Here is a 26,373-nt window from a genome sequence, read left to right as displayed (position 1 = left end):
TCTGGCGAGTATATACAGACGTGTTTACATACATGTTTTTTCACTCCACATAGACTAGCAATAATGTACAAGTAAGATGAAATGAAATGCTGGAGATGTGGTCACCCCGATGATGACTTGATGCAAATGGTTGTTAATTGCAAAATAATTTCCCCATTTTGGTTAGACTTTAAATATCTTTGTAAAGCTGTATGGAATGACAACTGTACAATTTCTGACTCCCTTATCCTTTTCAGTGTTCCTTTCCTGTCCCTGAAGTCATTCCTAAAAAACATTTTTACTATGGTCTATCATCTCTATAGCAAGGAAAAGTGTTACTAAAAATTGGCAATCCCAATCTACTCCTGCCTTTAAAGTTGAGTTTATTCATCTTATGAAATACATTTGTAAGAATGAGATGGCTACTATAAAAGTAAAGACTAACAGCACAACCCATCATTTAATTGCTTGGACAAAATTGTCTAATCTGTTAGAGAAATATTGTGTTCTATGTATATTGCTTTTTTAGTTGTTATGGACATTGTATATAGTTTATTTTTTTTCTTGTTACTATACTGTTAAGTTATTGTGTTATGAAATGAATAAAAACATTTTGAAAAAAAAAATGCAGATTCCATGTCTCTGCCTAGAAACTGACATCTCCTGAAAGTCTCACCTGAAGTTTGTCACACTTTCACTTGTGTAATGTTAAGTATGTTTTTTCAAATACAAAACAAAGGCTAGCACATTCAAATAACTCAGATGTTACAGTTTATGTAACTGAATAGCACTGACAATGTCTAACCTTTAGTTTGATGTATAAAATCCAAGTCCAGCCAATTTATCACAACATGTTCTGAAGGATCAAGACATTCTTGCATGAGATATGAGCCAAAGTACAAATATAAATTTCATCAATTTGATATTAATTTCTTGAGTCAAACAAACATTATAAATCCTCACTAAAACATTAATGATCATACTTCTCAACTGTCCAGAATTTTGCAGAATGACCAAATTTCTGCCTCATATTTTTGGTCTTTACCTCTTAAAATTTGTGGGTTCTTGACAAATCTTTAAGGACTGACCTCTCCAAATAATGACAAATAATTGATTTTCAGACTTCTTATCCTTTAAAATTCACACAAATGCAAAACCTGTTATCATATCAGCTTTCTAAATTTATAAGAGCAATATTTAAATAATGCCCCTGTTCTGATTTTAAGCCTTTGTCCCTCCATTATTTTTGGCTTTGTCCAGAATTCTTGCACTAAGAGGTTGAGAGGCATGTTAATGATGTATTCTTTATCATTAACACAATTACTTGACATAGTTGCTTTTTGTTTAAAAATAGGTTATTTAGACAGTGACTTACTAACTAATGTAAATTCTTTACACAGTACAACACTATATATTAGATAGGGGTCATTTAACCTAGTACCTAGTGCTTGTTTTATCATTTTACCAACTCTGACTTGACAAAGGTAAATTTTCCTCATGGTTTGAGGTATATCATGTTACTTTTACCTGAATGATACAGTCTGCAAAAGTGCCTGTTTGGTTATGTATCTCTACAAGTACAGATATAGATTGTCACCTGGAAAAGACATGATTTGTCTTTTCATTGAAATGTATTAATGCCTCTACAAAGGGACAGAAAGACACTTTTTCCCTCTTCAAACCGACCTAGTTATTCAAATCCCCCTTCTATCTTTTGTTTTCTTCTTCTGACTTCTAGCCATTCTGTTCTATTTTATTCTGAAACTTGCCAAGTGTTCAAATATGCTACTGTAAACGCTCTTCTATTACTTTCCACCTTCTAATCCTCTTCATATTTCCTTTCAAGCACATTTTTGTTTAGTCTTTTCTTTTCTCATTGTATGCCAACTGCTGTTTTAAGTGCAATAATTTCTTCTTCTACGTCATTCCTCCTGCCCACTCTCTGCACTTAAAAAAAAAATATTGCTTCCTTCTTGAATGTTTCATTACCAGCGTTGGCAGCAAATTCACATTTTCTTTTAAGGATACCAGTACTGCAAATACACCATAAGGTACAAACTTGCTATTGCCTTCTGAAAATTGGACTATGACTTCCATATTCCTGCTGTGGCCTCTTCTCTTACTCTTATGCCTGTTTCACAGCCCAGCACTAAACTGCTGATGCTGTCATTCTCCTAGCATAAGTGTTTTCTAGAAAAAAACTCTAAAAAAATCTACATCCACAATGGTTCACCTGACTGCAGCGTACTTTGTTTGAACGTGTACTGCTCAGACTGAGAGCTGACACTACTGAAGCTTTCCTGCCACAAGCAGAGTGCTAGCACACCACAACAGACAGCAGCAATGACAGTAATATAGGTCTTAAGGAATAATCATCCTATAGATATACATATGACTTCAGTGACAAATCCTGAAGGCAGGAAAAGTCTTATTAGAAAGTTTTAACAGCCATATGTTGATACATTATGTTCCCCAGCATTTTTCTCATTATCCTTCAATCTTTGTAACTTGGGAGACATGTAAGAGCACTGCCATTGTCAGAGTCTGCCTTTCATCAAAACTCTGTATCTGAAACTTTATGTTAAGCACACATATGATGTGCCAAAACTCATGCAGTAAATAAGGGAAACTCATGTTATGCAGCAAACAGTGGAAGACTTACCTCACATAAAGCAACACCACTTTATTATCAAGCTGCAGAGGTACTACTGTGTGCTTGCTGTGGTAGTGTTTAGTAGTTCTTAAACTGTGTAGTACACAAAGTACTCCATGAAGTCTAAAAGTTTAATTGTCATTTCTTTAGGCTATGCACTGTCTAGTGCAATGTTCCTATTCCATCACCAATCATATTACTTGCCACAATAAATATCATGTTTCACATGCACACCTAGTGTGTTTCTTGTACAATGCTGATCACCTACCTTCTACTACCATGTAGTATTTGTACAGTTATTGCGTTTCTGTTATGTCACTCATTACCTTCCTTCTAGAACTCTGTAGCACACAAACAACTGTCATGTTTGTGTTCCTTGTTGGTTCTCCTTCCATGTAGTGTAATGTAATATGTGTACAGCTACATCTTCCCTGCTTCATCACTGATCTTAAGGCCTCTTGTATCATGCAACACATGCACAGCTACTATGTTCTTGTTACATTACTGATCACCTTCCTTCTAGTATCATTTAGCACATGTACAGCTACTATGTTCCTGTTACATCACTGATCACTTTTCTTTTAGTACCATGTAACACATATACAGTTACTGTGTTCCTGCTACATCACTGATCACCTCCCTTCTAGTACCATGTAACACATGTACAGCTACAGCTTTCCTCTTATATCACTGATCACCTTCCTTCTCGTACCATGTAACACAAGTACAGCTACTGTGTTCCTGTTACATCAGTGGTCACCGTCCGATACCCTGTAAGACATGTACAGCTACTGTGTTCCTGTTACATCACTGATCACCTTCTTTCTAGTACCATGTAACACATGTACAGTTACAGTATTCATGTTACATCATTGATCACCTTCTGTCTAGTACCATGTAGTACATGTACAGCTACTGTGTTCCTGTTACATCACAAATTACCTTCCCTGTAGTAAAATGTAGCATGTGTGCAGCTACTGCATTTATTTTCCATCACTGATTATCTTCTGTCAAGTACAATGTATCATATGTACAGCCAGTGTGTTTGTTTTATCACTTACCACATTTACTTTAGTATCATGTACCACATGTGCAGCTACTGTTTTCCTGTTCCATCACTGATCACCTTCCCTCTAGTACCATGTAGTACAGATAAAACTACTGTGTTTCTGTTCCATCACTGTTTACCTTCCCCTTAGTACTATGTAGCATGTGTACAGCTAATGCGTTTTTGTTTCATCACTGATCATTGCAATGTGTCAGCAGTTATGGGCTTCTTCTTACACTACTGATCAGTGATCTGTCACTGAGTACTTTGTAACATATGCTTTCTCCCCACCACTAATTGTGTTCTTTTTCAATCTCCATACTCTACAGCATGTTTATAGACACTGCTAATTACTGAGATTTTATGCTTATGCTCTAATCCATGTCAGTTAGTTGGTATCTAGACAATATGCGGGGCTATACTTCAGCAGAATGGCTCGATCCCTTTTTTAATATTTTTTCTTGGCCAGTCACAGCTGAAATTCTCATCTTCTGTTAGCAGCTCAGCATAGCCCAATTCTGTGGCTACATGAACCCATTATTATGCTCCCCTGTAAAAATGAAATACAGTCCCAGATCTTAGGTAAGGATTGCAGTCATCCCTTCACCCTTATTTTTTTTTTTGTTTGCTTGTAAGGAGGCAAAATTAATATAGAAACAGTTGCATAAGAGGGACAAAGATCCACATTTACATGAACATCTCATTAGTTTTAAACAAAAAAGGAATTAAAATAAACAAAAAAATATTTTTCTGATGGTTTCTAATTTAAACAATATCTATGGTACTATTTTTAATTACAGAAAACCTTTGATAAGGGATTCTATATTATTCAGGAGAATTAAGATTTAGGAGTGAATGGTATAACTTTTGTTGATGAGCTGATACAACAGCAACTGTCCCAAAACTTCATTATGGGGTTCCAACCATAGGAATCCCCCCAACCAAAGGGATTTCCTGCTCTTCGACTGACTGATGCATCACAAAATCTTGGCTTAAAGAGAGTGTCCCATTCAGTACTGGGACTTGAGACATGTTCAATGAGTTTGGAATATACTGTATGATGTCACTTCAGTCATGCTGAAAAATATATTAGCTGTAATTCAAGCAAATATCTGTGGGTAAAATCATCAGAAAAACAAAAACAGAAAAAAGATATGCATCGAAAAAAGGAAAACTGCATGCATGCCTGTGCTGCTGTGTGCATCAATGTGGGATTTGTTCCTTTTCTTGTTCTTCTCATACAGAAGACAATAAAATAGAAGAGAAAAGTCATCCAGTGTTGAGTCTGGTATGTTGTTTCCCTTTACCTATTTATCTTTGATATGGTCTTTACTTTGAAATCTGTTCAGTGGTTGTTTTTCAAATAAAAAAGTGAACAAACAAAATAGCAACTCCGATGTTTAGAAAGATAACCATCATGACAAGAATGAAACTGGAAGCCTGCAACAAAAGAAGAAATACAGAGTTAGCAAATAACCTTTATCATTTCTGTAGGCGACATGTTTGATTATGCATTCATCTAATCATTCAGTACTCATTTCATGTTTTAATACATTAATAACAGCCAGACACATCTGCCTATTTATTACAAACTCACTGCATGATTTAAGACAAGCAACAAATGCAATTTGAGTAAACAGAGAAGCTGTATGTTATGTGAAACATATGATGAGTGACTGAATAAATAACTAAATAGTTTTTTTCTATTTTTACTAAAGGTGTTAACTTGTTTATTATTATTCATTTTGCAAATAATTTGCTTGTGGAGTGGTTTAATAGGCGCCTATCGGGCATTTCTTCAAGCTATCTACAAACTGCCCTTTGAGAGTTTCATCCATTTATCAGCAAAACATGCTCCTCATTTGAAATTTCTTCAGAAGAGAAATCATATCTTGCGGTTCACTCAGTGACTACACAGCTCAATGTATACAGGCCAAAAGTTAAAACTAAACTTTGTTGTATATGTAATATATTTTACATCAGATTATAGCGGAAACAATCTGCTATGATGTCATTAAGTATGGCAATCAGCTTCTACTTTGTGTTGCTGTGTATTTCTGCCCCATCCCCCACCCCGTACTGTCTGTTTTATATTAGGAGACAATAAGCCAGCCTAGTCTGCTTTTAAGTTCTTTCAACTACTCTCCATTCCTTTCTTAACCCTCAACTCATTTTCACCTGCCACATGCACCCTTGACTTCCTCAATGGCTTCCTTCCCCACTATCGCTTCTTGTAGTGCATTCCAGGAGTTTGTAACTCTAATTTTCTTATAGACAAGTAGTAGTTCTTCTCTATAAAATGCTGCCTGTGCTCCCTTCTCCTGCTCTACACCTCCTATTCAGAATGATCCCATCACATCTCCTTGACATTGTCTTATGCATCTGTAGTATGTTTCCATGTCTTTTCTGTACATCACTGAGAAGAGCTTTAGTGCCTGTAATCTGTGCTCATATCTGCACCCTGATCCCATCTCATGCACCTTTCAAGTGGGTTTTTTTTCCTGGACTCCTTCGAGCAGTCTGATGTCCCTATCCCCATTTAGCCTTCAGAATTGCAAAGAGTTCACAAAGTATGGTTTGACCAGGCCATGTACAGTAGAAGTATAACGTCTTTACTTCTGGAGTTGGGAACTTGTAGTGTGCTTGATAGTTATACTGACTCAGTCAGTAAAATTGATCTGTTACCACAGCATCCAGTTTAGGTGAAAGTCACAGGTACAGTGACTATTTCAATGTGATAACTGTGAGTTGTATTTGTGTGTGTGTGCGTGTGTGCATGTGTGCATGTGTGCGTGTGTGTGTGTGTGGGTGTGTGTGGGTGTGTGTGTGTGTGTGTGTGTGTGTGTGTGTGTGTGTGTGTGTGTGTGTGTGTGTGTGTGTGTGTGTGTGTGTGTATGTATATTACATGTGTGTGTGTGTGTGTGTGTGTGTGTGTGTGTGTGTGTGTGTGTGTGTGTGTGTGTGTCTATATATATATAGAGAGAGAGAGAGTGTGGGAGTGAATGGAGGGGAGAGATGGGAGTGAGGGGGAGGAGCAGAGTGAAGTTTGGAAGATAGTTTGTTGGCAAGAATATTAACAGTGTCCTTGGGTTTAGAGGAGTTAACATGGGAGATAAGTTCAGTACAGAATTGTAGGTAACTTCTAAATTTCCTAATACACATTGGAGCCTGCTGCACAAAATTATCTAAATATGATTGTAATTATCAGTAGGAGCATGAATGAATAAATGAATGAATGAGGAAAGCTGTAACAATTAGATTAGTAATAAGTAGATTATATTTCTGATATACAGCTAGATACATATCTGGTAGGAGTGAAATGGAGCAGTGATGACTTAAGTGGGGGTGTTTATGTACAAGGTATGTACCATGTAGTTTTTGTGTCAGTTACAGGTGTGGTGAAGTAGGGATTAAATTCAGAGTAGCAACTGGAATGTCTAAAATTACATTTTCACTCAGACGGCCAGTCATATACTTCCCAAATAAGTAATACATAACACCACACCCAATTCCAAAAGTAAGGTTTCAGCCATTTTCCATTCAGTGTATGCTAATGGGAATGGAAGAGTCCTACACCTCATTCCAAAAGGAGAACTGGGTGTCAACACTAGTACTGCACTTCTGAATTAAGCGATCTAGGAAGTTTCTATCATTGGTTCAAATGCACATGAGCCAGAGAATGAGACTGGAGTTTTTCTCAGAAGAGCTGACAGGAGTATGTAACAGCTTTTTTTTTCCTTACAGCAAATTCAGGCCCACCAGCCAGCACTGAGCCCTAAGCAGCTGCCTAGGTCACCTTGTGCTGCTTTCAGTAGTTGTTACTTTTTTTTGCTTGACAAATATTTTAATGTTGGCAAACAACATAATTGATGTGTTGGGTGTTGATGGCTTTGTCTCAGTGAACTGAGTTTTACTACATAGTTATAAATCCTCTAGTGCATTGCTGTGGTTGAGCCTAATCCTCATTCTTGACTTGATGATTTGTCTTGTGGATCTACTTGCCATACCTGGCATTTTCCTGCTTCCTTCTTTCCTCCTTATTCTCTTACTAGACTCCACTTTATACCTAACAATTTATTATTCATCTGTCACTGATTATAATTTGATATTTTATGATAAATATTTTTTGTAGCCAAGATTGCTTGTTCTCCTACCATGTATAAATGAAAACTTTATTTTTCTTCTGTGTATAATATTGTCCATTTTTCACTTGTGTTTTGCTTAATTTTGTACTTAATTGAACTAATTGTTTTTGTACTGGAGCTTTTCTCCTTGGGTCTCTGCTGAAAAAGGGCCTCTGGCCCAGCTAGACTAACCTGGTTAACCAAAGGCAAATAAAATAAAATAAAATTTATAATTGCTAACTTACTGTTAGTTGATTATTCTGTATCCACACCATTGTGAAACATGATACAAAAATGGTCTTTGTGGATTAATGTGCCTCTCTGTTTATCGTTTAAACAGCAGGACAGAGAACAGGCAAGCTACCTATCTTTCTCTCTGTGATGGTGTACACACTGCAGTTGTAGAACCTAGTCTAATGAGAAAACCATTATGTAAGCAGATTCACATCTTGATAAGGGCACATGGGAAAAAACCCACTATAGCTGAATGAAGCCCATACCGATGAATTCAAGTATGCCCCCAGGACATTGTCAGAGTGAGCATTTAGATTTTGGAGAGTGACACGCTGAATAACATCATCTCTGACTGTTAACAGTTACTTTCCATGAAGTTTGTTGCATTTTGTAATTTTTCTACAATCTGCAGAAATGTTGTTGATTGCTTGAGGATAGACAAAAGTGAATTTTACTCTTTGTAGTGAATCCCAGTGATGCAGTCAGTGTCAGGTGTATGATGTTAACGGATTTTCATTTAGCACACTAAGTATCAGCCAGATGATTGACATCCAGAAATACCATTCAATACAATAAACATTCTGATGGAAATGGCATACAAAAAAGTTTTAGAAAACTTACTGCTGCTTTTCATCAGTTATAAATAAACAGGTAAGTAAAGCCTTTCACTCTCAGTCCTGAATAAAGTTCACCATATTAAACTGTTGTTTGTTTTCAAATATTAGTAGTGCAACAGACCTTCAAAATAACCTAACTCTGGAAATATTTTTGGATAGCTCTTGGGTCTGAAGATTGTCTGCCTTTCTTGGAGACCTCAGGCTGTGGGGGAGTCACCATGGTTTCTAAAGTTCCTTCTTACTATTTACTGGAAATGAGTACTGGTCATAACATGGCATTTAACCTCAACTCCTCACATTCCAAAGCTGGTCCTCCTAGCTATTCCAAACTGACAAACTCTCTCATTCACTCAAACACTCACTAATTCATTCCACTGTAGGCTTAGAAACATTAACCCCTTATTCTTTTGAGTTATTACATCAAGCAACTTAGCTTTTAGGAGTTAAAGTGTTTCATAATATGGGGGAAGTGAATTTCATATTTAGTTTTACAAATTCAAAATGTATGAGTTGAATTATTAAGCTGACTTCATCTGATGACAGGTAACAGTGGGTGATGAAAAATAAAAGGCAGGAAGGAGAGAACAATAGTGTGTAATTACAAGCAGAAAAAAGAAGGGGACATTAAGCAAATGAAAAAAAATGGAAGAGCAAAAACTATGAGAGAAAAAAAAAAAAAGAAACAGAGGTACATGGCAAGGGTTACATGATGGTAAAGGCCTATAGTGTACTACAAATGTCACCTGTAAACTGACATAAACATGTCCTCATCATGAGTTTCTGAACGCCACAAACTGCAGCACCACTACTTGACATTAAAGTAATGCAATAACAAATGGGAAGATGAAGAAATGAGATAAGACACATATCCAAACTATATGACTGAAAGGAGGCTAAGGCATGCTGTTCCTCACCATACACAGAGGCAATATCATTATAGATAGTAAAAATGTTTATATCGACCATATCTAAGGAGGATGAAAAGGAGATATAATGACTAACAGTACAAAATACTGGGTAGCATTGCTAAGGGAACTTACAGTTCATTATCCTGCACTGACCACTTGTTATATCTCATCTTAAATAATGTCCATGTTTTGAGACAAAGGCTTACAAAGGACATGAAACTCCTTAAGCAGGTTTGCCAGACAGCCATCAGTATGGTTGGTGGTCTGACTAAACTTCATGGGCTCCGTGATCTTAGTAAATATGCTCTGAAGGAACACATACTTAATAAAACCTCACAAATTCATATATGGCTTTGAAAGGTAGACCTGTTTTAACATGCTGTAAAGCAAAAAAGTAGCACTATGATTGACTCTGCTACTAAAAGTGAAAAGATGTAGAACAACAACAGACAAGTATTCCTGTCACATGAAAGTGGGTGTTCTTCAAATTTACTATTCCGGAGGACATTTCTGCATAAGTCATTAGACTCCTTTAAATTTATTTACTTATTTTGAATTTGTTAACTGGGATAGAGCTCTGATCCCATTGGACCTGGGGTAAACGCAAGAGATACATGACACTATGCATAGTGGTTGACAAACTGCAATATTTTACAAATGTTTTATATATATATATATATATATATATATATATATATATATATATATATATGGGTCTACTTCATAACATTGAAATTTCATAACATTGAATTTCATAGCAATGAGACCAAAACATCTAAATCCCAAAACACCGAAAACACAAACATTGAAAACTCAGAACAATGAAAGTGTGCTTCATAACATTGAAAACTGCAATGCATATGTAAATAACATCCTCTCCACCTATAATAACACCTAACTAACAAACACATTTTTTACTACATTTCTGCAGGGGGGCAAGCCCCCCTGCACACCCCCTGTAAAGTAAATACACCAACTCCTAGATGGCACTACAGTGGAAAAAAGTACATTTCTTAAACTCACTGTATCACAATCACCATACACTGAGGTTAGGAAATTAACTTTTTCCACTGTAGTGCCATCTTGGAGTTGGTATATTTAATGGTATATTTAATTTCTGGGGGGGGCAGAGCCCCCCACATGGGGGGTACAAGGGGGCTTGCCCCCCTGCAGAAACATATAAACGTAGTAGAAAGTGTGTTTATTAGTTAGTTGTTGTTGTAGGTGAAGGGGATATTATTTACTTGTGCAATGTAGTTTTCAATGTTATGAAGCATACTTTCAATGTTCTGAGTTTTCAGTGTTTTGGGTTTTCAGTGTTTTGAATTTTCAATGTTATGGTCTCAATGTTATGAAATTCAACGTTATGAAATTTCAATGTTATGAAATAGACCTATATATATATATATATATATATATATATATATATATATATATATATATATATGTGTGTGTGTGTGTGTGTGTGTGTGTGTATGTATAGTTCTCTCTCTCTCTCTCTCTCTATATATATATATATATATATATATATATATATAAATATAAAAATTCAATATCAGAGTTAGTTTGAGTTTATAAAGGCTTCAGACACATGATATTCAGTGGCAAACTTAGGCATGGGCGCAGGGGCACACACCTTCCCCTTTTTAAAACTGTTGATCCATGAAAAAGAAAATGCATGCACTATTCTTTTGTTGAAATCAGAAAAATGTATTAACTGGACATTTGTATTTTTATGGATATTTCATTTTAAAGGATGAAGTCTTTCTCTTTTAAAGCATTATTTATTTATTTTTATTTATTTACGTGTTTACCGAGAAAGACTAACTGCGCAAAAAAGCCCATTTGCAACAGAGGGCCAGGGAGAAAAGCTCCACAAAATCATATAACAAAATGTATACATTATATAGGTATAAAGCAGAATAAATATTTTATTGAAAATGTGATATTTTTCGGAAGATTTATTGATGACTTGATATTTATTTGCAAGGGTGATCAGGGGAAAGTTTACGGTAGATTTGAATAGAACCAGTCATGGGTTGGAATTTGTATATGAGGTAGATTTTAAGAATATTAAATATTTAGACATAGAATTGTATGTGACAGAATTAGGTCAAATACAATTCAAGCCTTATAGGAAAGTTACAGCTGTAAATAACTTCCTACATGCAGGAAGTATGCATCCTCCACATTTAATGAAAGCATTACCTTTAAGTGAGATGAAGCGAGTATTTTTGAATACTTCTGAGGAAAAGTTTAAATTAGATGTCTTGCAGGATACAATATTGAGATTAAAATCTAGAGGATATCCAGAAGAGATTATTTTAGATGCTAAGAAAACAATTCTGAGAGAAGGAAAGGAAAGAGGAGAAGTAGGTGGAGTAGGAAAAGTTATTTTGTGGATGGGAAGAATATTCAGAAAAGGACAGAACAGGGACAGGAACAGGAAAATTTATTCTTTGTCACAAAATTTTCACCTTTCAGTTTAAGAATGGAGAAAATAATAAGGAATTGTTGGTACATGGTTAAAGAGGATGGTAATGTAGGGACTTTATTTCCGGAACATATAACTTTTTCCTATGGTAGATATCCTAACTTGAAGGAAATATTGAGTGGGGATGATAGACTGCAGACTGAAAAGATAGGAAGGAAAGGTATGTGGCCATGTGGAAACTGCAGTGTATGTGATAGGGTTAAGAATCTGGATGGAAAAAAAGATTAACGAAAGTTATACAAGGCAAAAGAAGGGTACACATGTAAGTCGCAGGGTATTGTTTATATAATAGGCTGTGGATGTGAGAGGGAAAATGGTACATTGGTCAGACTAAAAGAAAGGTGAGGGTAAGAATCCTGGAACATGTAAAGGACATCAAGAATAGAAATATGTTTAGTCCAGTAGCTGAGCACTTTTGGTCCACACATGGGAGGAATAATGGCAGCCTGTTTTATAGTGTTTTGGCACGATCATTTTTCAGAGATGGGGGAAGTTTTAAAGATGATCTAGATAAGTTGGAATGTAGATGTATTATAAATTATAAAACTTTGCAACCTAGAGGTTTGAATATTAATGGTAATTTGACATTATAATGTATTTTAATTTTTATATAACAAAAACTAAGATGTGTTAAAATATATAGAGTGATGCACATGACAGTAACCTGATATTATAAATTTGAACATAGTTATTTATAAGAATGTATTTAAATGAAATTTAAGATATATATGCTTTTAAAAAGTTAATTGATTAATTATATGCGTGTATACTGAATGGGGTATAAAAGAATGGCGCACTAGAATGTAATTATTCTTTGAAGGCGGAAAGCGAGGTACCAAATAAAGTGGCGAAGAAAAATTTGTGATTCTGCCTGTGTGAAGCTTGCTATTTGTGTTTTTTTGGCTTATAAAACAGAAAGAAAACTGAACAGTGAGAAATCTAAGTTATGATTATTAATTGTTTAAAAACAAAAACAAAAACAAAAAAAATCCAGCATATGAGTTACAATGACAATAATATATATAATAGGAAATAAAGAAGACATATATTGTGAGTCTATATTATATTCTCGAAGAGTGTTCCATCGAATGCCTCTTCATCGACCCTTAAAATGCAAAATCTCAAAACAGCGAACATCCACATCAGCGATTTCTTTCCCTGGGAAAGAAATCGCTTGTCCTAACAAAAAAACACATCACTACAAACATTACAAACTGGAGGGCTTCGACCCCACACCTGCCAATGTGGGGGGCTGTGCCCCCCAAACTAAATATACCAACTCCAAGATTGCACTACAGTGGGGAAAATGGCAAACTAACAAGGATGGCCAAGTGATTTCTTTCCCAGGGAAAGAATTCGCTGATGTGGCTGTTCTGAGAGTTCGTGTTATAAGGGTCGATGAAGAGGTTCTCGATGGAACGCTTCTTTGAGGACATAATATAGACCCATAAATAGTAGGACAGGTTGGAAATTCATTTTAGGGATGTAGTTAGTGTAGTCATAGTTCATAGAGTAAATTAAGTAGCGGAAAGTAGGTTTGAGTAGGATGGTTGGTGTGTCAGGTGGCTGTAATAGAATAGATAGAGGAGAAGATAGTTTGAAAAGTTGTCAGGTAGTGGTAGGCATGAGAAAAGGAGGTACTGTCAGCACAGCTAGATGGAATTTTGTAAATAATTATATGTCATTTGTGAATATCAATCTAATTTATACAAGATGCTTGGAAACAACTTGAAAGAAAGCAAATAATCCACAACCGGCCACAGTAGAAAAAAGTTTTAATATAAAACAGCACTCAAGACACTCTAGCGCCTCGGCTCACAGACTTCTTACTCCGAGAAGGCTGTGATCTGAGGTGCTAGAGTGTCTTGAGTGCTGTTTTATATTAAAACTTTTTTTTACTGTGGCCGGTTGTGGATTAATTTATACAAGATGTTGGTGTTACAAATGTATTAGAACTATGTATCATATAACACACTTGTGTTACAAATTTAATAGCACTGTATGTCGTGTATATCAAACTGCTTTGTACAGATGTTTGCACTGAAAAGGTATTTGCAAAGTGCTTGTGCTTAAAATGTATCCACAGTGTGCTCCACTGGAAGAGAACAGAAATGTACATGTACTATTGTAACTGATTAAATGTATATGTTAACATAGGAAACTGGAGGGTTAACCTCAGTACAGCAAACTTTAGAAAAATATCCGAAATTAACTCACTTTATAGGCTAGGCCATAAAGATGTTTCAATGCAGCCAGAGACACAAAGTCTGTACTAGGAAGCTTTCTATATTATCTTTGGGTGAACTAATTGCTACTTTGGAAGCATGAAGGAATACAATTATGACTTCCAGCACCTGGCAAAGATCTGAGTAAAAGCCCTTGTCTGGGTATTTTTTCAGGTAGATGTTAAATACTGCCAGTTTCCAGTAGTGGGGGTTTTGCCTGGGGACTACAAATCAGATGACAAGAAATTATGTCATTCTGCAAGCTATCCCAGCAGTAATATTTTAGATATTATTTTGAGAAGTCTCTTAGTGAGACAGAGCATTCTGCATTATGTCTTGGACCTGACAACAAGAACCATTAACCCATACCTCTCAACTTGGAAACATCAAAAATCTGGACAAGGCCCATGAAAAATAGGTACAAATCTATATGCTGATTAACGTAAAATTTGCATTCATAATTATGTAGCCCCGCCCACTCCGATAGAATTGTGGGATACCAACTTTCAAACAGAAACTGAAGAACAGACAACCAAAATATTACACCAGCACCCCCCTGCAGCCATTCCAGTGTCCCATTACCTGGCCATTTCATCCCATTTACCATAAACACTAATGTGTGCATATTGCTTTACTTCTACAATGATTATTTGGATTTTATTTTTGCATTTTATAGCACAATGCACAAACATTAACAGATATCTGCTAAACAAAGCAATACTGTCTCACAATGAAAATAGACTTGGCATTAAAACTTCTCTCCCCTTGAAACTCACATTCATTGAAACAGCATTGAAACCCACACCACATCCAGTATTTTTTGGGAGGGGGGGGGCAAAAATCAGGAAGGGACATATTTTAAACACTGTTTGTATAATTCTGGAAAGTTGCTAGAATAAAATTGTGTGTTACCACCATGCACTTCACTGCCAAGTCTTGAAACCAGGACCCTGTGCACTACAGTCAGAGCAACATACCACTATGCCAAATCAGTTTCCTGAAAGACAGGAATACAGAAACTTAAATGGCAATTATTTACTGAATTCAGTAATCACTTCTCACCATAGCTCTCAAACTGTTAGCACAAAAAAACCTGGGCAAAGCCAATAATGGAGGAATACAGCCCCAAAATAAGAACAAATTTCAAATATTGATCTTTATAAACTTATAAAACTACTAGAATAAAAGGTTTTTGTGTTACCAATTACCATTGATTTTCTGAAGAATATGAAGTCTGAAATTCAAAAGCCTGTCATTATTTAGTGAATTCAATCCTTCAGAGATTTGCCACAAAACTCCTGAAAACCACAAGATTTAATGAGGAATGGAACAAAAATATGAAGCATAAATTCACAAGTGGTGGTGGCTAGGGACTTTAGGCTCTTTTCACCTGTACACAAGGTGCAGGGTTTGAGCCTGAATACCTCTAGCCACCAGGGGCATTTACACACACACACACACACACACACACACACACACACACACACACACTCCAAATTAAACTAAGCATTCTGTGGAGGCAGTTTTTTTTAAAACCTAAACAGCAGCGCTAAAGCCTTAAAGTAAATAACTCCGTTAAGCAGCTGCAAAGCAAGCTCTGAAACACACACACTCTGAATTAAACTAAGCATTCTGTGGAGGCAGGTTTTGATTTCAAAAACCTAAACAGCAGCGCTAAAGCCTTAAAGTAAATAACTCCGTTAAACAGCTACAAAGCAAGCTCCGAAACACACACACTCTGAATTAAACTAAGCATTCTGTGGAGGCAGGTTTTGATTTCAAAAACCTAAACAGCAGTGCTAAAGCCTTAAAGTAAATTTGCTCTGATAACTCCGTTAAACAGCCACAAAGCAAGCTCCGAATTCCATGGAGGCAGACTTACCTTGGCTCTGATAGCACACACACATTAAACTAACACTGTAAACTAAGCTCCATGTAGAGCTAAACTCCATGGAGGCAGAAAACCTAAACAGCAGCAAAGCTAAAGAGTTAAACTGAATTGGCTACGGTAACTCCATTAAACAGCAGCAAAGCACACACATACATTAAACTGCAGCAAAGCTAAAGCCTTAAACGATGTAAACTAAGCTCTGTGTAGAGCTAAATTCTGTGGAGGCAGATTTACCTTAAACAGCAGCAACTCCAAGCAAATTAAACTGCAGCAAAGCTCCGATAACCCCAAGCAAAGCTAAAGCCTTAAACACGGTAAAGTAAATTATAAACTAAGCTCCGTGTAGAGCTAACGCTCTGGAATTCCATGGAGGCAGATTTGCCTTAACAGCAGCAGCAGACTACCATTCTGGATAACTCCAGCAGCAGCACCATAAATACCAAGCAATAATTCCCTCAAACACAAAAGCTAATGCTCCAGATAACTGCAAAGCCTTACACAGCCTAAGCAGACTACCATTCATTTCCGGGCTCAAACAGCCAGGCGGAAATGCATGCATGTGAACCTTTGAGCTCAATTCCGATAGGCTGGTGGAGCTGACATAATCGCGCACATGATGATGTCAGCTCAAAAAGCGCAAAACAAAAAAAAATGTAAAAAAATCGAAAATGAAGGGGTGCCACTCGGGAATAGTTGCACCCCATTATTTGGACCCCAAAACTCAGTAAAAACTGGGTAATTCGGGATGGTTGGGAGGTATGAATTAACCACATCTGGCATGCTCTAAGAAAGTTATTAGGTATGGTAACTCTCTTAGATACCATCAGGAATGTCACAAAGCTTAGTTTAGACGTTTTTCTTTATTTCTGTGAGCCTGTACTGCAATGTTATTTTAAATATTTCCAGTGATTTTGAACTCTGATGCCACTGGGAATATATATTTAGTATTATCTTGTTCTTTTAGTATTTAAAATGAAATATACTTAAACCTTTCATTGTGGCTGATCTGTGTAGAGATATTTAAGTTGTGAGAGTATTTGCATATTTATTTGGTGACACTGTGTGAGCCACTCCTAAAAGTCTTGCTCTTCGTCAAACTACCATTTGTATTAGTATTAATTTTACACAGTAAGATTGGACACCATTGTTAAAGACACTAATGCAGCTGATAAGTAGTGACTGGTGGCAGTAGTAACTACCTTACAGTCTGGACAGAAGGAGGCATAGTCAGTAAACCTGTGCCAGCCTTTCCCAGGAGTGTTTGTGTGTGTAAATCAAACTTCAAAGAGTATACGTGTCAGCTACTTGGGCAGAGACACAAAGCACTGGTTGGACAGAGAGGGTGCTGGAGGTCTTGGCTTGGTCACTCAGCTGAGACCTCATCTCTATAGCTGTGCCAGTGGGGAGTCTTACTGGGGATCTGGAGGAAGAGGGAGAAACCAGCCATGGACTGACTGTGGTCTCTGTGTGCTCTTAAGGGAAAGTGCACTCGATGCAGAGAGCTGCATCTGGAAATACTGTATGTATACCTGCTATCCTCCAAGTGAACATCTCCCACAGGTGCCAGTGGTGAGGATTGAGGCTCCTTGATTTCTTGTCCAGTGGAGGGTCATTATAGTAGGATAACAAAAATAGGGTCAGGTGCTATGAAGAACTAACAGGTAAATAGGAGTGTAGAGGAAACATTTTTGGACTGTTGTTAATAGTAGAGGAGGAAAATAGGGTAAGAGAAAAGAAGGAATAAAGAATAGGGGAAAGACAGTCAGACAGTAAGAACCTATAAGGGATGAATATAAAGTGGGGATAATGATAGTATGGTGGCTGAGATGGTAGGAGGGAGTACGTAGTCAAGTGGTGAAATTAAGTAATAGTGGAAAATTGTAAAAGTAGAAGGAGGGATTTATCTATGGGTCAATGAACAGCTGTATATATGTGAGTTAAGAAGGTTTTTTTAGTGTGAGCTTGAAATTTATGAAACATTCAATGGTAATGGCATGTGTAGATAAAGCATTCCATAGTTTAACAATAGTATATGAGTAGAGACTATTTACAACTCTGGTGTTTGGGCTGTGCACTGTTATTAGTTGTTTATTTTCAGAATGATGACTTCTGGTAGGGATGTAAGGCTGTAGAATAGGTTTTAAGGCAGGGCAGCTTTCTAGCTTATATAATATTTGTGTGCTGTAGTTAGCTGTAGAAAGTCAAGGCATTTAAAATTGTATTTTGGGGTATTAAAATAAATACAATGAAATAGGTAGGGGCAAAATCCAGTTTATGACAAGAAATCATAGCCATCATTTAGTTCTGAAGATATGGGGAGGTCTTTTTTATTCCTGTGTTCACTACAGAGCATGCATTTATTTGTACACTGCATGGTGAACATTACATTCAGTGACTGTAGCAAATCACTTTCTTGTCATGTCTGTACTAATTCTGTAAATATGTCTATTTGCTAATCTGTTTGCTTGTGACATGGCTACTATGTCAGAACAACCTCCATATCCTACATCACTTACCTGAGTTCATAACTGAAATCACTGTATCGCAAATGAATGTCAATTATGATTATAATGTATTAGATCTTTCCACACCCACCAAACCCAAATACCTCTCAACTGTACAGATTTTTGCAAAATGTTCAGATTTTTGCCTCATGATTTTGGTCCATTTTTTATAAAATTGTGGTTTTCTAGCAAAATCACTGGCAAATCATTTAAGATTGAAGTGAGAAAATAGTGACAGACATTCAAGTTTTAGACTTCATACCCTTCAGAAAATTCATGCTAATGCAAAATCAGTTTTTCTATCAATTTTCTAAGTTTGTAAAGCAACATTTAAAAACTGTCCCTATTTTATGGGCCTTTGCCCCCCCATTATTCACGGCTTTGTCCAGATTACTTGCTCTATGAGGCTGAGAGGTATGGTAGAGTCCCACTTTCTCACCCCAGTAGTCAACTAACCACACTGCCCCACCCCCCCCTTTGCAGATTCCTGGATCTGCCACTGATATTATATACAGAGTGACTGAAAAAACAAAAATATATGCATTATATACAGAGTGATTCTAAGAGCTGGCATGCTGGAAGAATCACAGTGAAAAGTAGAGTTACATCAAGCAGAGGGAAGAGGGATAGGAAGAGATTAAGTTACAGGACCAGAGTGACAGCAGTTGCATTCTTAGAGTCTTTTAATATACTTTACTTCAGATTGGAAAATGTGGTAAGAAAATGGCCTAAAATAGAATGTGAATTTCCCACAGTTTGAGACCAAGGAATGAAACAGCATGATCTAGTCTGGGGGCTTTGGAGGGGACGACTTGAGTGGATAAGGTTGTATGCTGGTGCATTTCTGAATAATCTGTAGGCTAATGGGGAAAAGGTCTCATTCTTGCTAGATGAGAATTTCAGTAAAAAGCCAAAAATGTGCAAGAGATGTAGGGTTTAATCAGTTCTTGTAGTGCAGAGGGATAATGATTATGCCACAGGCAGTAAGACCTCAGATACAGACTTGGATTTCTATTTGAGTTGGTTGGGGAGAATGATTGTGAGCAATTGCTACTTGTTTGGGGGGGCAGACTGGGCTCACTTGGGTGCTACCCAGTGAAAGCACTAGCTATTTCAGCCATGGAGTACAGGCCTAGGGAGCCTGCACTTCAATGGTGCACTTGAACCTCTGAGCTGAGGTCTCTTAGGAGTGCAGCAGTTGTGGAGCAAGGCAAAACACTGATTGGGGGTACCCCACCTGGGGAGATGATAGGCAACGGGAATGACTGAAAGGTACTCATGGGTGGGAACAAATTGACTGTGGGGGTCTCACCTAGTCCAAGCATGACTGTGGTATGAATGGGCCAAGTGATTTCCAGTAGTGGAACCATTATTGGAGGCCCTTGGGGGGATGACGCATCAGATTGCAATCACTAAATAATGTTATTGCAAACTCTCTCTTAAATTTTCATCTTCCATTCAGATGCAATAGGCAACCCAAATATATCACCAAAGTCAATAATATAACTTCTGTACTAGATTAAGCTGAGCAAACTCTCATAACCACAGGCCTGTTCTGCTTGGCAGGTACTTATTGTTATTAGTTCAGTAGGAAAATGCAGTTAATAGAATCAAAAGTTTTATTTCTCATTATTGCCTCAGAAGAAAAATGTTTTTATTTATCTAAGAAATATATTCCTTCAAGAATTTCACAGGACCATTTTTGGTTTTGGAAATTGCATTCCCTTAATATTGGAACGAATTATGACAAAGTTATAAGTATATCCACTGTAAGCAGCAAACAGCTTGACATCTAATCCTACATATTTAGATAAAATCAGCTAGTCAAAGGCAGTTAAACTATATCAAAATGACTTAGTACTATACAGAGTCACCAAACCTCATTATCAAACTGATGTCACTTCCTTTCAGAATATGAAGTATTCCATGCTGAAGTCTTGGATCTTATTCACTGAATGCATATCCCTAGTGAATGGAGTGGCAGGTTCAAGTCCCCAGTCCTTATGCAATTGACTTACTGAAAATTTGTTGGTCTGGAATTACCTCTACTCCCTTCCCTAAAAATGTAATTGCCTGACATTTCACTTTGTTTTCAGAAATGACTTGAGATAAATCCTAAGGAGTTTATTTTGTTCTTCCACTAAAACGGAAACTTTTCTTTTTTAGCTCTTGTAACCTATATTCCCTTCCCCTCATCTAAGTAGCTGTCTTGACAGTGTTACGGCTGTTAGTTTGGCCTAAGACTGTCTGGTCGTATTACATAATCTACTGGTGATAAATACAGTCATAGATTGTATTGTGTTATGTGACCTGATCTTGTGCAATCTACTCTGCATCCTACCTCTTACATAGAGTCACTAATCTCCAGTTTACCACTTACAAAGAGTCTCGGCTTCCTCAGAATTACCCAAGTAATTAAATGTGATAAATACATGGTTAAAAAGAAACTGGCAATCTGTTCAAGGGTGCACAGGCCAAAACTCCAGAAACCTTGAGAAGATAGCTACCTCACTTTATTTCTGTGTTTGAGTTCTTTGCCAAGTAATCATAATCATGACAAAAACAAAGTCTTTCCTTTAACTTAATTTAATAAATATATAAATAAACGTAAACACAGCCAGTGCTAAGACATATGTCAGCATTCATAAAAAAGCAGAGGGGCACAAACCCGCACCATCAAATAGCAGTAATCCAAATGACCTGTAAATTGTGGCTGGGCAAACACTAGTCTTTTAACTGAGAAAAATGTTCTGAAATCTAAAGGCTGACAAAGCTTTTTGGGTTTGATTGGACTTGCTCTCTGTAAAGTACTTGCATAGAGTAATATCAGACACTACCGCACCCAATAGGCAGATGACTCCACCCTGATCTGCACTGCTACAACCCCAGATGAGTTACTGTCATTATCTCAAAACACATTTACCATGGTTGAAAATTGGCTCCTCTATTGTCGTCTAATATTAAACCCCCCAAAAAAACAAACTGTTGCTGTTCTCCCCATCCTGTAAGACCTCCTCTCTAACCTTCTCCATTACATTTAACAATGGCACTATTATCTCACCAGACCCCTCAACCAAACTACTAGGAGTCATAGTCGACAACAACCTAAAGTTTGATCTGCCTATCGACCACACCATCAAAACAGTAAATAAAAAACTTGGCTCTCTACATAAAATCAAATCTTTCTTAACTCCCCTTGCCAGAACTGTTCTTGCTCACACTCATCTCCTATTCACACTTCTCTAAGCCTCCCCCATATTAACAAACCTGAATAAAACCTCCCTGAACAAGCTCACAACCTGCTATAATCACATTGCCAGATTTGCCACCGCCTCTGCCTACAGGACCCATCATTGCCACAATCTCAAATTACTAAGCTGGCTTAAACTAACTAACCTTCTACTAACCAACCAACTAATTATCGCCCACAAGATTCTTTATCAGCCCAAACAGATACCCGATCTTAAAACACTCATTTCCCCCTACCATAACCTTAAAACTCTCCGATCCTCTAACAAAATGTTAGCTTTCACCTTCAAAGCAAACAACTCAGGTGGGGAAGCTCTGTTTATGAACTCAGTTGGTAAACTGTGGAATTCTCTCCCCACAGAACTAACCTTACAACCCTCTCCTACCCAATTTAAAAAGAACCTTACTCAATACTTCACTTCACGATGGCTCTGTCCTTGCTCTACCCCTGACTAATTCTCCACACTTTACTACTGTTTACCCAACTAGGGTCTTTTAACTGTCTCTGAATTTCTAACTATATTACTCTACTGCCATGTGATTAAGTGAAATCTAGGATGTATAAGATGTAACACAGTTATATATGCACCTATTGATTATTGGCCTAGGAAATGACCTTCAAATACATTGTACAACCATGAATTACTCTTATAATGGAATGGTTTCATTATGAAATTATGTAAATATTTTTCTGCTTTCATTATGTAATTATGAAAAATTTCTCTGGATTGTATTTCTCTATTGTATTTTCCAGTGTATTATGTTGTCTGTCTTATGTCTACTCTATGGAGCTTTTCTCCCCGGGCCTCCGCTGAAAATGGACATATATCCAGTCGGACCTTCCCGGTATTATACATTTTACCTCCCCTTATCCCAAACTTCCCCCTCAACCCTTCTCCAGCTGCCCCATGCCCTCTTGAATACCTCTGTAGATTCCATCTTTACCACTTGTTCTGTTGGTCCACCCCAATGAGACACAATCTGCACTATGAAGGAGTACCTTTACAGATCCATGCAGTACCTAGTCCTTATAATTTGCTGCTTGTACCCACCACAACCTCTGCTCTTCCTGTGCAAGACAGTTTGTTCATATTTATGTGGTATTATCATGCATACCGATATCATATCCTACTTTCATATCTCCTAGTCTCTAGTGAGAAGAACTCTAGCTCGTCTGTTCCCTGGACATATCATTTCCCCTTTATCCAAATGCTTCTTTCTGGCGGCTTTCCTCTGGACCTTTTCCAGCAGCTTTCTGTTCCATTCCTTATATGACCTCCAGAACTGTATTGAGTACAGCCTGGTAAAATAAGGTATGATTTTTACGAGGGCACAGCAGAGTGGGAACATAAGCTCTCTGCTTCTGGAGTCTGCCCCCCCCACCAAGTGACATACACTGCCATTCTGCTGGCAACTGCAACTGCCATCTTGCTCTGCCCTGGTGGTCCAGTCCAGGCGTGATCAGCAATCTCAGATCCCCTTCCTCCTGTGTCACCATAAATTATACTCCTCACAGCTGACAATTCACACAAGGGGTACTGTGTCCCAACTGCAGTATTTGTATTTGGCTAAAATGAACTTCAGTGCTACCTTTAAACTCAATTGGTCAGCCTTTTCAAATACTTCATTAGACTCCACATTTTCAAGTAGTATGCCTAACTACTTATCATCCTTGAAGAGAATGGCCATAATCTCTGTTCTATCTGCCCCGGTAGCATTGTCGTCTCACAGCAAGAGGTGTTCTCTGGTTCGATTCTTGGCTGGGGTGTCTACTGTGCAGAGTCTGCATGTTCTCCCTGAATTCATGTGGGTTTCCTCTGGGTGCTCTGGTTTCCTCTCATGTTAAAATAAGACATGTGTCTGGAGCTTTTCTCCTTGGGCCTCTGCTGAAAATTGGCTTCATTCCAAGTTGGACTTTCCAGGTTAACAAATGTTAAATAAAATAATAAAATAAATCAGAAACATCTGAAATAAGCACACTAAAAAGTATTTAGTAATATTTCATAATAAATACCTGCCATCTTTAATTACAACAAATTTTAGTATATCATCTTTAAGCTAACAGCACAAAGCCGTTAATGTTAACAACCCAGTTTGTGCTACCTACCTTGCCAGTGGCCTCAATGCTTATAAATATTTACCACATCCCACTTCACAACTGCTTCCAATTCACTCACCCAGTCACAATTTCTACACACTCATACACATTAGAACCCATTGAAAAAAAATCACTTTCTAGCCAGTCTAATGAAACTGTGTTTCTAATACTTCATTATTACTACTACCTACCATACCTCTCAACCTCTTAGACTAAGAAATCTGGACAAAGCCATAAAAAATGGTACAAATAGGGACAATTTTGAAATATTGCTCTTGCAACCTTAGAAAGTTGATAGAATGACAGGTTTTCCATTAGTATGCATTTTCTGAAGGGTATGAAGTTTAAGACTCAAATGCCTGCCATTATTTTCTAACATCGATCTTTAATGATTTGCCACTAATTTCCCAGAAAGCCACAATTTTATGAAAAAACGGAATGAAAATATAAGGCAAAAATCTGGACATTCTGCGAAAATCTGTACAGTTGAGAGGTATGCTACCTACCTGTCAACAAATGTCTGCAGAAAATAAACTTTACTGATAGACGTGATAATGTAAGTGCTTCCACTTCATTCTTACTCCTGACATTCTGTTGAACTTATACTTAGCAAAGACATACACCTCAGCCAGGTCCATCCCATGCTAAAACTCCACAGCAAAAACAACTCTTCCTTCCTACCATTTCTCTCCAATTTAGTACCTCCCCCCACAGTCTCAAAAGTTGCCATTAAACGCAAGAATTACTTCCAGCAAAACAAAACGACTGCATTCATGGTTAGCCTACTACAAACCAGATATACCTTAACAATAAAGAAAAGATGATTAAAATATTCAATATTAGATGAACGGATTCTCCCAGCTGGATAGAATATATTTAGAAGAGACAAAATATCCAAAAGTGCAGGAGGCATACTAAGACTGTTTTCCATTAAATTACAGTTAAAATCATTTAAAAAAACAATACAATAAATCAGAGATATTAGTGGACCCCCTATAAATAAATACATATCAAACACTTTACATGCTAACTATAGCTTTACCAGTCAATCAGATAAGTAAAACATATAGATAGTCTAGAGAAATTCATATTTTGGGCTAGTACAAATATTAACAAAATCATAACAATTATAGGAGATGGCAACTTTGACTGATTAAAAATTAAATTCTAACCCCACCTACTGATCTGAACTGCACTAACATTTTTTAATTTATGTAACTTGTGTTTGAACTTACAAGAATTGGCAAAACTTCTTTTAAAAGCAATATTCTGGTTTGAATATAACTTGCAAACATCTTTTACTCCTTCACTGATGGCATATTCCTCAAACCAATAAGTAACCACAATCCAACCTCGGGAAACATAATAAAATAAAAAAAGACCACTTAGTTCTCAGTTAAAAAAGAGAAAAAAAAACGTATTTAATGATTCCCATTTCAAATCACTACTTTTGCATTGTAACTGGAGACCACTAAAATTCCCTCTGCTTGATGACATAGTGAACTAATTTAACCACACATTCTTAAGCATTCTGAACTCTGTAGTCCTCTTTATAAAAAGAAAGTTAAAACAATCACTGCCTCCTGGCTAATTAGAGCAGTTAAATTATGACAGAAAGCCTGAAAAATTCGGAAACAACAAACCCCAATATCCTATCAAACATACAGAAAACTCAGAGACAGAGTAAAGTACAATCTACAAAAAAGAAAAACAAATATATATGTTGCTTCCATCATCTAGAAATGGCTTCTGCTTATAATCCAAAACAATTTTGGCATACCATCAATACCATAATTAGACCTTGTAAAAACAGCAAACCTAATCCCCTTCAACAGTTTGAAATTACAACAGCCTACATATTCAATGCCCACGTAATCCAGGTGGCCACCATCTAACACAGCAAAATAGTAACAGTACTGCACAAAACAAACAAACTGAATTTGGAAACTTCCCCCTACTGCCAGCCCAGACAAGCATAATCAGATCTCTTCTTAAAAAAAAAACACTGAGGCCATCTACCCAAGCATCTAACAGTATCTCACCAGAATATCTTGAAATAACTACTGACAGTATATCCTATCCAATAAGTATTTTCATTAGCAAATTAATTAAAGAACAATATATATGAACACCTCGGAAACCGTCATACATAATCCCGCCCCATAAAGGAAGACATTTAGGTCTATAGCTATTCTCTCCCTTATTTCAAAAATCTTTTAAAAATACATAAATAAACAAATCACAGGTTATCTTTTACACAATAACCTACTATCACCTACTCAACATTATTTTTGCTCACATAAGACTGACTCAACATATGACCGACTCTCTAATAAATAGAAACAAACT

General features: G+C 36.9%; 1 protein-coding gene across 1 annotated transcript in view; it reads right to left on the bottom strand.

The window, feature by feature from the left end:
• Positions 1-549: 549 nt before the first annotated feature.
• LOC122808598 (junctophilin-3-like) overlaps positions 550-26,373 on the bottom strand; it is a 1,013,050-nt gene continuing 987,226 nt past the window's right edge. The window contains exon 6 of the mRNA XM_044079555.1: positions 550-5,120. Coding sequence (XP_043935490.1) covers positions 5,040-5,120 — 81 coding nt within the window. The 3' untranslated portion in view covers positions 550-5,039. The remainder of the gene's footprint in view (positions 5,121-26,373) is intronic.

Source organism: Protopterus annectens, chromosome 8.part0, assembly GCF_019279795.1.
Source record: "Protopterus annectens isolate FY-2018-M chromosome 8.part0, PAN1.0, whole genome shotgun sequence".
Taxonomy (NCBI): Eukaryota; Metazoa; Chordata; order Ceratodontiformes; family Protopteridae; genus Protopterus; species Protopterus annectens.
The sequence above is the reverse complement of the archived record's forward strand: the minus strand, read 5'-3'. Positions and strand labels throughout refer to the sequence as shown.